Source organism: Callorhinus ursinus, unplaced genomic scaffold (genome assembly GCF_003265705.2).
Source record: "Callorhinus ursinus isolate GAN/ISIS: 27379988/994484 unplaced genomic scaffold, GSC_fseal_2.0 scaffold14, whole genome shotgun sequence".
Lineage (NCBI taxonomy): Eukaryota > Metazoa > Chordata > Mammalia > Carnivora > Otariidae > Callorhinus > Callorhinus ursinus.
This window is the reverse complement of record NW_027397076.1, coordinates 12735293-12750134: the sequence shown is the minus strand read 5'-3', so window position 1 is coordinate 12750134 and position 14842 is coordinate 12735293. Positions and strand designations below refer to the sequence as shown.

Sequence of the window (14842 nt, the reverse complement as noted above, 5' to 3'; positions counted from 1 at the left end):
TAGAGAGATGCAAATTAAAGCCACAAGGTATCACTAAAACCTATTTTAATGGCTAAAATAAAAAATAGTGATAACACTAAATACTGGGTCATGCGTACACTGCTGGTGGGAATGTAAAAAGATACAGCCACTCTGGAAAAGACTGTGAGATTTCTCATAAAAATAAACATAGGCTTACCATACAACCTCAGGCCTCATCAAAATTTAAAACTTTTACTCTGTGAAAGACCCTGTGAAAAGGATGAAAAGACAAGCTACATACTGGGAAGTATTTGTAAACCACATATCCAAGAAAGACCTTATATCTGGAATATATAAAGACCTCTCAAAATTCAAAAGAATAATAAAAACAAAAAGTCCAATTAGAAAATGAGCAAAAGACAATTAAAAATAAAATTGTAAAAAAAATGATCAAAAAACATGAACAGATATTTCAGTAAGAGTATGTGCATTTGTAGGATACTTACCTCATTTAATTTTGGGATTATCTTGATGGACATGGACAAGCTGATTTTAAATTTAGGAGAAAAAAGATCGTGAATAGCCAACAACTAGAAAATGCCTTTTTTTTAGAGGATTTTTTTAAAAAGCATTTATTTTTTAAAGCACACATAGAACATTTATAGTATTAACTCTAAGGCAAATCTCAAGAAATTTCAAATACTGGACTCATACAAACCACATTTTACTATAATTGATTACAGTAGAGAACAATTTTTGAAAAGATAGAATCAAAAAGATCCTATACATTTGAAAGTCTTAAATAGACATTTAGAATTAATTCATAGGGAAAAATAGAAATTATTTTGATAATTTAAAAATACAAAAAACTTGTTGAAAATTTGGTTGAGATTGTTCTGAATCAGAAAATATTGAAGGCTAACATGTTTCCTTCTTATCACTATTTTAACTGTACCTTACAATTTTTAGTATATGATAGTGTTTTTATTCTTATTTAGTTCTGTATACTTTAAGATTATCCTTATAATTTCTATTTTCTGTGAGTAGGTCTTGCACATCTTTGCTTTGGTTAATTCCTAGGTATTTTTTAAGCTATTAGAAATATTGTTTTAGAATTTCATTTTTAATTGTTTATTGCTGGTATGTAGAGATAGAATTATTTTTTGTATATTGACTTTGTCTTCCATGGGCTTAATAAATTCACTGATTAATTCTAATACCTTATCTGTAGGTTATTTTGGATTTTATAAATACACAATCATATTGTCTATGATTGACAGCTGTTTTACCTCTTTATTTTCAATCCTTATACTGCCCCCCTGCTCCCACTGCCTTTATCTTGCTTTTTGTTCTTGCTAAGACTGCTATTTCAGTGCTGAGAGAAATGATATTAGTGGGTACCTTTGTCTGATTCCCATTTCAAAGGAAAAGCTTTCAAGCTTTCAACATTTTATCATTAAGAATTATATTTGTGGTAGGTTTGTTTTTGTGGATATCCTTTATCAAATTAACATTATTATTTATTTTGAGTCTCAAATTGTTCCAGATTTGGCCATCCGGAGCCCTTTCAGCCTAGCTCCTTAGTCTTTTTGACATGTCCCCATCATTTTTTTGAGCTTCTTCTTACTTACCACAAGATGTTCATCTTGTACCTTCCCTGTCCCAGCCCTGGAACCAGTTGATTCCTTTTAGTGGAAGTGGTATTTAGAATCTAAGTTCTGGAGGCTACTGATGTATCTTTGCTTCTAGGCCCTTTCAACAGACAAAACTAGGAAAAGGCTATGTCCACCTAAATAGATCTATGTATCTATCTAAAACTGTAATAAGGTCATACTGATATGTCCAGTTTCAGTTCCATACCACAAGATACTTTCCAGTGTTTTCTCTTTTCCTAAGTGTAATTTTTTTTTATAATGGTTAGAATCCTGTTTCCGTTAATGTCAATATATTAACTTATTTGTTTAAGCTAGAATATACCGATGAGAGTGTCTGGATTCCTTAATATCTTCCTAATTCAGGTTTCTATTTTCTTCATATGGTTCCATATCACTGAGCATTTATTTATGTTGACTGTCCCTCCTGAGCTTCCTCTCTGGCTGCTGGGTCCGCTCACATATGTGGCTCATAGAGACACAGAGCTGCTTATGGAGTACCCTGCACATTAGGAACTACTCAGGTGGTAAAAGAAGAAGCATTCTCTACCCTCTGGGCTGGCTCTCGGTCCCTTCCAAGCCCCTTGCATCTGTTACTACCTCGACAAGATTCGTGCAGGAAGACTATCCTCTGTCACTTCTCTCCCTGGACTCTCACCTTCAGTGCAGGGAAGATGTGGCTAGTCCTATCAAACTCTCCTGGGCCTTTTGAGGAGATTTGACCTTCTATCCACCTTTCTTTCCTTTTCGTGTGTGTGTGTGTGTGTGTGTGTGTATGTGTACGTGCTGCATCAGATTCACACACACGTTATCTATTAAAGCAAGCAAGATACTCTTACTTACCAATTGAGGTTTTTTTTTTTTCCCTTTCTGCAATATAAATCAGATAGAATGGCACTGACCAACGGGGCAGCAGCATTGTCAACATAAAAAAAAAAGTACTTTGAAGAAATCAAATCATACCATGTAAAGTTATGCAACTATAAAAATAGTTGGACGACTTTGAGATTTTGATAGGAATAATTTTAAACAAACTGAGTATATGCTGCACTTAAAATATGAACTATTAGCTAAAGTTTGAAATATTAGTTTTTTTCAGAGCATATTGAATATGGACTTATGAAGTTATTTCATTTATAGTTGATTGATATTTTATTTCTGCTCTAGTCTAATGTTGGAAAACATTTTGCCCCATTGTTTTTTCCCTTAAGGAACAATACAGAGAAATGATTTTTCTGTTTAATATTGAAGTTAGGGGATGAATGTGAACATTATATTATAATTCAGTTGTCTAATCTCAGTGGCCTTTTGTTATGGAAAAGAAAAGTTGTCTGGTTGGAGTTTAGGACACAGACATCAGAGATGGAAGGCAATACATAATGTCTTTGTCCTTACTGTTTATCCTCATGGTTTGTCTGCTGCCCTAGTTCACATTCTTAGCACCAAGGAAATTATGAATAAGCCAGAAACATTTGCATAGTGGCAGTCAAGTGACTTCTTGGTGTATTTTATACAAATTGGAATCATTCTTCATTATTAAATATCTGGAAGCTTGTGTAATTTCAAAACTTGTTTCTCCTTGGCAGAAATAAGAGAACTGATGTTAGAAAACTTGCCTATCGATTCCTGGTGGATAACTTGAATCCTATAATATTAAGTTTTGTGAAAAGGAGGAGGTTCCATCAAATATTTCTTGAGGAGATGCCCTGGAGAGCTCAGATGAACCTGTATCTGGCAAGTGCACATTTCAACCTGCTTTTAACGAAGCTAGGGGAACGTACGAAGATGAAATTTGGCTCTTCACATCCAGTGGTCAGGTATAGAATGTGATCAGTGAATGATACTTTTTTAGCATGAGCATGGACTTTATTTGTTATGGTCAAGGATCCAATGTTGATAATAACTTAAAGAGGTTTACAGAGTGCTTCTCTCTTTACAGAGTATTGGTATATTACTTAATTTCTTGCTTCAGAATCTTTCCCAAACAAGTGCTGGATATAAGCTCTTAGGAAATACTAATCTGCATGTATCTTGAATATGTTTGTTAATATAGCTTTCTGGTTATAGGAGATAGTGTCATTTCAAGAGAAAATTAATATTAATTGTGTAATAACTGTAGCTATTAGGTATTAGACAAAGTTGTTTCATTTGAGGTATATTTTAAGCCTCTATAAACACGGGTTGTATTTTCTCATACAATGTACACTTTATATCATTAATTCAGAAGACACTTTTGAGTTCTTGAGTGTTTTTGGCTAAAGTGTTATGGGAGAAAAAATAGAAGATAAATACATAATATGAAATACTATGTAATCATTAAAAAGGTGAGTAGAGTCTTTAATTAAAAAAAAAAACAACTGAGCACCTGTTAGATACAAGGTACTGAGGTAGACACAAAGGGCATGAAAAGGTGTGCAGGACATACAAGTCAGAGTCTGGCAGGGTGGATCCCAAGTGTTAACGAACAATTGTAAATAATGGTATAAGGTGAAATATACACAAAATCTTCTTTGTTCCCGGGAAAAGCTTTCCTCTGACTGAAACTCACAGGACAGTTTTCGTGGGGAGGGACCACTTGGCCTGGTTCATGATGGATAGGCAAGATTTAGAAATGTGCAGATAGGGAAAGAGGTATTCCAGGTGGTTGGAAGCATATGAGTCAGAGCCCAGGCAGGAAACCCAAGATGAGAACCCCAAATGGTATGACCAGAATCTAGGGTAAATTAAAAGGAATGGTGTGAAATAATTTAAAAAAATAGATCAGTACCAGATCATGGAGGGTTTTAACTACTAAATCTGAACTTTAATTTATATACAGTGGGGGATTATTAAGGGTTTTTGAGCAGGGCAATGATAAAAAATTTCTCTGGCAGCAACATATCAAATGGATTGGAGGAAAGAGAGACTGTGACAGAGGTACGAATTAAAAGGATATTTATTTCAATAATCCAGTGATAAAATATGCAGGTGAAATCCATGGTGAACTTGGTACCAGTTTCTGTTTCTTTAGAATTTTGGTTAAAATCATTACCAGATTGAACCTTCATTAAAACGTCTCTAGATAGTTCCCTTTCCTTAGGCTAGACCAGATTTGCATTTAAGAAGTAGTACATCAAAAACTAATGTTGTATTGTATGGTGACTAACATAACATAATAAAATTAAATTAAATTAAAAAAAAAAAATAGTTAGATTGCCTGACCAACAGGGAGGGCTTTTGGCAAAGTAACCCATTCATGAAGCCATGAGAGGAGAATGGTTCAGATAGGATGGGCTTCCTAACTTTCCTCTGAACACTGAGAATTCTCTGAAATTCCAATCATGCCTGACCATTCAGAAATGATTACTTAATAGCATAGTAATTAGATAATGACCAAATTTGTATCAGGGTAACTTGGTGCTAAATTCCATTTTACTAAAACCATTAAAACATACTCAATATTTATGTATGTATGTATTTTCCATTTATTTATTTATTTATTTATTTATTTATTTATTTATTTATTTATGGTGGATTATTTACTGCTTACACCTTATTATTTTTATTTTTATTTATTTTTTTTAAAAGATTTTTTATTTATTTTTTTGACAGAGAGAGACACAACGAAAGAGGGAACACAAACAGGGGGAGTGGGAGAAGGAGAAGCAGGCTTCCCACTGAGCAGGACCCTGGGATCATGACCTGAGCCTAAGGCAGACACTTAACGACTGAGCCACCCAGGCGCCCCATGCTTACACCTTATTTTATATTTTATTTTATTTATTTATTTATTCATGAGAGACAGAGAGAGAGAGAGAGGCAGAGGGAGAAGCAGGCTCCCAAGAAGCAGGGAGCCCGATGCGGGACTCGATCCCAGGACCCTGGGATCACGACCTGAGCCGAAGGCAGACGCTTAACCATCTGAGACACCCAGGCGCCCAACACCTTATTTTATAAAAGAAATAACATTGATTGTGGACCCATTGCTTTTTATAGTAGGCATCTTCATTGAATTGTGTTTGAATCAGGTTAAATTGACATAAATTGTTTCAGAGTCCTCAGAATGAGTGTAGATTGTCATTCCCATTTTCAAGGGCCCTTTCAGTGAAATAGATATTGATGTTGAAATTCCTAAGAGCAAAATTACATTGTATAATTTTAAAATTTAATGGGAAATTGTTTGGCTTTGGTTAAGTGCCAGAATATGTTATGATCCAAATTTTGGAAGCACTAACTCACAAATTATTTAAAAATTAAAGTAGATTATATTTGACAGATTCAATTTTGCTTATATATATTTTTAATGATATTTTCTCCCCTGCAGTTTCCGATCATGTGATCCTAATATGTTCTCACTATATAATTCAGGAACAGTATTACCAACAGCGAAATTGACTCTAGAAAACTATAAACAGATACTTGATTTCCTTCATACAGCTAAAAAAAGAAAGGCCAACTTACCATCAGGTAAAATAAAAAATTATGATATATACTATCAAATTGCCTCTATATTCTTATTCACTGATGCAACACACACATGAACACACACACACACATACACACACACACACACACACTCCACAGACACACAGAGGTACAGATATCATTTTCCAATGACCCGGGAATTTAATTGAGTTGTGGTATTTTGTAGGAGATCCTTATTTTCTCAGTTTTTTTTTTAAAGATTTTATTTATTTATTTGAGAGAGAGAGAATGAGAGAGAGAGAGAGCACATGAGAGGGAAGAGGGTCAGAGGGAGAAGCAGACTCCCTGCCGAGCAGGGAGCCCGATGCAGGACTCGATCCCAGGACTCCAGGATCATGACCTGAGCTGAAGGCAGTTGCTTAACCAACTGAGCCACCCAGGTGCCCCTATTTTCTCAGTTTTTAAAAATTTTCTGTGTTTTTATGATATGTATTTGGAAATATATATGGTGTATTCTAACCTAAACCAGTTTGGCTGTTCACCAAATATAATGTCTTATTTATTTATTTATTTATTTATTTATTCATTTATTTATTTAAGAAAGGGAGAGAGTGGTAGGGAGGGGCAGAGGGAGAGGAAGAGAGAATCTTAAGCAGGCTCCATGCCCAACGTGGAGCCTGACACAGGGCTTGATCTCAAAACCCTGAGATCATGACCTGGACCAAAATCAAGAGTCAGACACTTAACTGACTAAGCCATCCAGGCACCCCTAACGTTCTTTTTAAAATATTGGTAGCCTCCTATTGTCAAGATAGGTGAAGACTTGATATCAGGTGTTATATTTTAGCAGAAGTAAGTTTCAGAACAAATTCCACGACATGCAACCGATATGAAAACTGTCCTGTAGCTGTTTAATAGTACTGATTTTATACTCAGGGGAGTCTATTCTTGCCTTAGGATCTCCAACCAGCACCTTCCATGAAAGCTTACTCCAAGGTTAATGCAATAATATTTGTTTGAATGGCAGGACCAGCCAATATTCTTGTCATCTGCTCAGGTGACAGGAGACTCACTGAGTGGGGTGGAGAAATGCGGGTGAACAGCGCTCTTGATCTGGGTGCTACAATTGATGACACTATTCCTAAGCAATCACCTATCTTGAATACCACTCATTTCACAAATAAAGATTTATTTCTAATATCTTCATGCCATTACAAACCCTCTTTTGTAGATTTTTAGGAATGGTATTTTAAGTACTATGTAATGTATTGCTGATCAGGATACTTCATATGCTGGGTAACTGCCCCAGGAGTGTTGATTCATATTTGAGGTACTTGGTACGCTTTCTGATTTCTGCTAGGGTGTAGATTGGCTTTAACTGGTACCTTCATGTTATACTATGAATATTGAAGTATTTGAAAGTAAATTCCCTAGACATAGAGTCCAAGTTTTGTATGTAGATAGTAATATGTATCTTTAGTTTTTTTTTTTAACTAGTTGCCTAAGACCTCCCATGGAATCACCAATAGAATACTGTGCTATTTAAACTTATTATTTAATGCAAAGTTCTAAGAGAAGGTTTGTGGTAGGAGAAATCTGTATTTTTATATCACACCAACAGGATAATGAATGGACATGGTAGCTGCACTGCCTAACTCCAGGGGATGCTACTCACCTTCTAGTGTATGTGTCCTGGGAATGGACTATTTAGGGGGAAATTAAGGAAATTAAGTGGGATTCTGTGATTGGTCCATCAGAAAACATGACATTCCTGCCTCTGCATTGTTCCTTTGGCCATCACCCTTGCCCAGAATGATGTTCTCCATAGTCTTTCTGCATAGCTAAACCATGTTCACCCTTTAAGACCTAATCTAGATGCCTCCTTCTCTAGAAACTTTTCCTTGGTTCACTGTGTCCATGATAATCCCATCCTTCCTCCAAATTTATATAGACTTTCTTATCTTAATTACTCATTTGATGCTTATCACCTATGTCTTCTGGAACTTTCTGTCTTCAATAATGTTATACTTTATTTTTGTACTGTAGATGCTGAAGAATTTTCCACATTTGTTAATTCCAGAATGAATGATGAAAATGTATCCAAGACACAAAGAGTTTATGATTCAGACTCTCAGTCAGGTCTTAGTGCTAAAGAAAAGGATCAAGCAGCAAATTTGAGTCTATTGGATCATTTTATGAAAATCTTCTTATATTGCAGGAGAGCAATGGTAAGATGGTCCTTCTGATTTGCTAAATTGATAGACATAAATCTCAGGCCATTAGTTTGGGCATGTAAGATGTATTTATTTATTTACTATCCATACTTTTAGTTTCAACTTTGAAACTACATTTCCTGGGTTTAACATCAATCATTTTTGAGGTTTGCCTGCCATAGTGCTGAAGATTTACACATTGTGAGGTTGTCAGGGAGAGGGGTAAGCTGCTTTAGTCATCAGTCATCCATTGGTGTGGAGCTGAGGTGGCTTTTGTCCTTGTCTACACAATCAGATACTCCTCTGCCACTTTCTTGCCACATATGGTACATGGCCTTCTATGATGGTGACACTAGTGGTTCCTGTCTGGAATCTTGCTCCTGCCTGGGGTACCATAAACTCCTTTATTCCCTCTAGCACAGGGAACACTCTTTCTGGGCCACAGGAAAATCCTGCTCCTGGCCCCTGACCCCCTATTTCTACAAACCAATTGTGTCTTCTCTCAAATGCTTTTCTCTTTTCTTTTCTTAAATATTGTGTGCTACATTATTAAACTTAGAATTGGAATCATTAGCTACAAAGAAATTAGTCTCCTTTTTCTCATTGCAGGAATGGCGTATACTTCAAACATTTCAAGAGTTGAGAGGAAATCTATCCTTTCTAGAACACTTGAGTTCCCATTTTCTCTGTGGAGAGGGTGCTTTCTTGAAAAATGTGAAGTAAACCCACATCATCCCCCATGACCATGAGCATTGCATCCTATCCTTTCCACCAGCTTCAGGGCCCTGGAAGGTCTGGGTCCTGCTCACTTCTTGGAACTCAGTTCATCTTGATCTCATTCAGTCCACTCTCCTCTGTGTGATCTTGAAAGCACTGAGCTTGTTCCTTTCTCGTCCCTCAGGTTCATCCTCCATCCTTTGCAGTTGCTGCTCCCTCAGTTTCAAATGCTGTCCTCCCAACACTCTCTCCCCCACCTTCATATGACTTGCTCAACTCAATATTCAAGTCTATGCTCATGTCACCTCCTCAGAGAGGACTTTTTTCCTGACCACCCCCATCAAAAAGGGCATATCCTCTCATGCTTGTCAGATTCTGACTCATTTCTGCTTTATTTTTCTTTATAATACTTATTATTCCCTGAAACTATATTTTCATTTGTCCACTTACCTAGTGTTCAGTCTCACTAATAAATTGAAGCAGCACGAGGGCAGACCTGGTTACCCTTGCTAATTGCCACATTCCCAGAACCTAGAACAATGGAAATGTTGGAGTCAGACTGCTGGTGTGCAAATCTTAGCTAACCACTTAGTAGATCATGACCTTGGGCAAGTTAGCTCCATGCCTGTGTTTCCTTATCTGTAAATTAAATAGAATACTAGTGCACACTTATTTCATAGGAGCTATTATTAGAATTAACTGAGATAATGATATAAGTGACACATAATAAATGGTATTAGTTATTTTTTATTATTGACATAATTTTTGCAGAAAGATGAAGTTGTTCAGAGATCTCTAACTTTTGAAACTTTGGGTTTTTTTTAATGTTGTGTTTGTCTTAGGTTCTTGCTCATCGTGGTGGCTATTGGACTCTGCTTCAGAATTGCTGTCGGGCCCTTTGGAACTTTACTCAGGAGCTGCAGATACTTCTAAAACAAGCAGTGGATATGTATGAAACATTTCCTATTAGCCAGGATGGTTTCCTCTGTACCTGTGTTTTGCCATTCTATTTGGGAGCAGAATTACTTATTGACATGTTGATAGAACTACAAAATATCAATTCTATTAAGGTAAGGGCATTTGGGTAGTTATTTTTACTGCATCCAATTAATAACTACTTTTTACCATGCACCTTGAGATAAATAGAAATTAATATTTTCCTTGAGTTCTTACTTGGTTTGTCTATATTTCATTTGCTTCATTATTATTATTTGGTTCACAATACATAGCTCACATTGATATTATTGTAAATATCTTAGCCTGAAAATTCAACTTTTTAAAGGAAAGAGAAAGTAACATTTACTGAGTTCCAGCTTCTGTATAAACTAACTGTAATGGTTTTAATCCTCATGGCAATTTTTTTGACAGAGAAACAGACCCCAAGGGAGATCATAGAGCCTGTCAGTTGCTCTTGACTTCACTGCTTTATCTGCCCTTGTTCTAGTACTCCAGATCTGGTAGACTTTGCAGCCATTTAAGTCTACCACACTATGGTTTAAAACATGCTATAACCCAAACACATTGAAATTTAATAAATACATAAGCACATCGAGTCATGGAATTTATAACATTTTCAGATATAAAATATGTGAAAACAGTAGCACAAAAGACAGAGTAATAAGTTTTTTACACTTTTTATAAATATAAAGTAGTACACTATTAACTCTTAAGTGGAATGTGATATGTTAAGGATGCATTTAATAATCCTTAGAGTAATACCAAAAAAGAGATAGAGCTACAAAGCCATTGTGGTGAAGTGGAAACTAAATAGTGGTCAATGAATTAAAGAAAGCAGAAAAAAAGAAACAGGAACAGGAACATACGGGCAGAACAGAAAGCAAATAGCAAATAATAAATCTACCCCAATCATATCAATTACTATATTAAATAAAAGTGGCTTAAACACCCTAATCAAAAGGCAGAGTATGTTGGATAAAAAGAAAGACATGTAATAGTTGGCCACATGAGAAGTATTCTGAACATAAAGAAATTGATTGAAAATAAATCAGTGGAAAGAGATATACCATGAATAATACAGTAAACATAAAAAACTGGTGAGACTTATTAATATTAGATAAAATAACCTTTAAATCAGGGAGTATTTTGACAGATAAAGAGAGACATTTTATAATGAGAAGAGGCTTAATTAATCAAGAAGACATATTAATCATAAATGTGTATGCTCCTAATAAGAGAGATTCAGAGTATACTCTAGACACCCAAAGCCTGAAGAGCTTCCAGAATGGTGAAAGCATTGATGTGTTGGGTGACTCCATGGGGAGAGGACATGGAACCCCCTTATCCAGGACCCTTCTGGACTGTGTACCTCTTTCATTTGGCTGTCCCTGAGTTGTACCTTTATAATAAAACTGTGTTCCTAGGTATAGTGTTTTAAGTGAATGACAACGAATTATTGAATCTGAGGGGGTTGTGGAAACCCCTAAATTTATAGCTGTTCAGTCAGAAGTGTAGGTGACCTGAGACTTGTGGCTGACATCTGAAGTAAGGGCAGTCTTGTGGAGGACTAAGTCTTGGAGTCTGACCTTAATTCTGGAGAGGTTGTTAGTGTCAGAATTGAAGTGCAGCACACATAAGAGGGTTAGAAACAGAGCACAAGTGCATATGGTGTGCTCACCAAGATGGATCATATGCAGGGTCAAAAAATAAGTCATAATAAAATTTAAAAGACTGAAATCTTGAAGAGTATGTTCTCTGACCCCTACCTTATGAATAGACCAATAGAAATTAGGAAGAAAAATCTCCAAATATCTGGACATTAACACAGTTTTAAATAATCCATGGGTCAAAGAAGAAAACCCAAGAGAAACTTAAAAATATTTCAAACTGGACAACATATCAAAATTTGTGGGATGCAAATAAACCAGTATGTAGAGGAACTTAATAGTTTTAAATGTTTAAGAGTAAAGAAGAAAGATATAACATCAGTTATCTAAGTGTCCACCTATAGGAGCTCAAAAAAGAAGAACAAATTAAATCCAGAGTAAGTAAAAAGAACAAAGAAAATAAGTGAAAGAATAAGAGGAGACATAATTTATATATAAAACAAACAAAATTAATAAAGTTAATAAATTAATCATTTGAAAAGATTATTAAAATTGGCAGAATCCTAGGAATACTGATGAACAAAAGAAAGAAAAGCATTAATAACTTGACATTAGTGATGAAAGAGAGATATAACTACATATCCTATAGATATTAAAAGAAAAAGAATATTATGATCAATTTTTACTAATGAATTTGATAACTTTAAATGAAATGGACATGTTTATCACAAAGCACAGCTTAAATCTAACACAAGAAGCAATAGAAAAAATGAACTGCCCTAAATATATTAAGGAAAATGAATTTATAATTAGGAACTTCGAGATAAAGAAAACTCCATACCCAGAATATTTCCCTGCAGAATTCGAGCAAACATATAAGGACAAAATCATAAATCATGCACAAAATTTTTTTCAGAAGTGAAGCCAGCTTAACCCTGACAGAAAATATCAAAAAGAGAAGTATGAACCAATATCCCTCATGAACATAGACAAAGAACTCCTTAATGAAATATTAGCAGATCAATCCCAGCAATATATAAAATATGCAAATGAGGTCTATAATATCTACAGTTATACAAATGATGATCAAGTGGGCTTATCCCAGAAATGTAAGGTTAACATTTAAAGATCAGTCAAGCAGTGCCTGGGTGGCTCAGTTGGTTAAGCGTCCAACTCTTGGTTTTGGCTCAGGTCGTGATCTCAGGGTGGTGAGATCAAGCACCATGTTGGGCTCTGCACACAGTGTGGAGTCTGCTTGAGATTCTTTCCCCCATCTTTTCCCTCCCCATCTGCTTCTCCCCCTGTTCGTGTGTGCTCTCTCAAATAAAAAGATAAAAATCTTAAAAAAAAATAAAGATCAAGATAATTCACCATATTAACAGGATAAAAGAGACAAATTATTTGACCATTGAAATAGATACAGCAAAAGCATTTACAAAATTTGATATCACTTTTTCCACCTGCTTTCCCTCCCCTTGAGTGCTGCTCTAGCTGCATTGCTCTTGCTCTGAATTCTGGGTTCCTGCTAAGCCAGGGCAGCTGTTCTCTTTCTCTGGCTGTCGTCATATTATCTACCTGGACCTCATCAGTCATGATGAGATGTTCTCTGACATCTACAAGATTCAGGAGGTTGCACATGAGCTGTGCCTGGAGGTGAGTGAGAAAATAGTAGGACAGAAGGTACCATTGATGGAAATGGACTTCTTGAAGGCCCCCAATGCAAAGGTACTGAAAGCACAGTAATCATTGGTGTTGATGTTGTCGGGAACCATTACTTACAGGAAACAAGCTTCACAAATGAAGCCTATGAAAAGTACATCATAGATTATAGGAAATCAGTCTAAGGCAAACTTGAAGAACAGGGATCAGAAAGTGTAAACCTTTTGAGCACTGTGAATTGTGCAAGACTGTTGAATCACAGATCTGTACCTCTGAAACAAATAATGCAATATATGTTATTGTGATATAATGGTGATATAAGGCAATATAGTGTGATAAACATGTCCATTTCAATTAAAGAAGAAGATAGCAGGAGGGGAAGAATAAGGGGGGGAAATCAGAGAGGGAGACGAACCATGAGAGAAGATGGACTCTGAAAAACAAACTGAGGGTTCTAGAGGGGAGGGGGGTGGGGGGATGGGTTAGCCTGGTGATGGGTATTAAAGAGGGCACGTTCTGCGTGGAGCACTGGGTGTTATACACAAACAATGAATCATGGAACACTACATCAAAAACTGATGATGCAATGTATGGTGATTAACATAACAATAAAAAAATTTAAAGAAAAAAGAGAGAAAGTGTAAACCTTTTATAGCAGAGGCTGCAGACAAATAAAGCATATCTTTGCTATTTCAAAATTACCGGTTCTTTATTGGTGAAAACATGAATTCAGATGGCATGGTTGCTCTGCTGGACTACCGTGAGGATGGTGCAGCCCTATATATGATTTTCTTTAAGGATGGTTTATAAATGAAAAAATGTTAACAAAATGGCAATTACTTTAGCTCTATCACCTGTCATCATAACTGGCTGCTGCTTTTCACACATCCACACAACACCAGGACTTGGACAATTGGGTGATGTCATCGTGATCTCTTCATTTATTTTAATGTTGATTTATTTGGAGTGGAGTCATTTTTTTTTAAAAGAAAAAAACCATATCATGTAGGTTGCCTAAAAATAAAATGCATTTAAACTTATTTGAGAGAATACCTCTTAATTTAATATGTATTTAAACTAAGTCTGTCTTATAGTGTTCTGGAGAAGATAGAGCCTGGTTGTAGACCACAAATAGAAAGCATAAGACTGTCTTCAGATAACTTTACAGGGGAAACACTTCTGGGACTGGTATATAAAAAACAACAACAAGAATTACAAATCTTAATTCTAAGTTGAAGTAAAGGAAAAGACCATATTTATAGAGTGCCAAATGTAAAGTGGATCATTATACATTTCATCACCTACAAACAGAAGTAGTTAACTCTGGAAGACATTATCAAAAGAATAAAAAGAGACTAATACAATTGGAAGCAAAACAAAAACAATGTCATTGATGTTAAAGACTCTCAGCAAACTAGGAATACCTGATAAAAAGTAGTATCTACTGTTAAACATCATACTTAATGGTGAAATATTGTGAGCTTCCCTCTAAGATTGGGAACAAAGCAAGGATGTCTGTTCATACCACTTTTGCTCAATACTATGCCAGAGATCCTGACAGGTACAATAAGGCAGATAAGCATGCGGATTGGAAGGGAATAATATGAATTTTTATATAGAAAATTCCAACTCTTAAGGACTCTGTAAAGCAACTACTAGAACTAGTAAACAA

The 14842-nt window shown here is 35.6% G+C and overlaps 1 protein-coding gene and 1 pseudogene across 1 annotated transcript in view; both read left to right on the top strand.

The window, feature by feature from the left end:
* CFAP54 (cilia and flagella associated protein 54) overlaps positions 1-14842 on the top strand; it is a 290017-nt gene that overhangs the window by 135991 nt on the left and 139184 nt on the right. The window contains exons 33-36 of the mRNA XM_025882575.2: positions 3200-3430; positions 5917-6059; positions 8064-8245; positions 9790-10017. Coding sequence (XP_025738360.2) covers positions 3200-3430; positions 5917-6059; positions 8064-8245; positions 9790-10017 — 784 coding nt within the window. The remainder of the gene's footprint in view (positions 1-3199; positions 3431-5916; positions 6060-8063; positions 8246-9789; positions 10018-14842) is intronic.
* LOC141374139 (translationally-controlled tumor protein pseudogene) lies at positions 12594-13995 on the top strand (annotated as a pseudogene).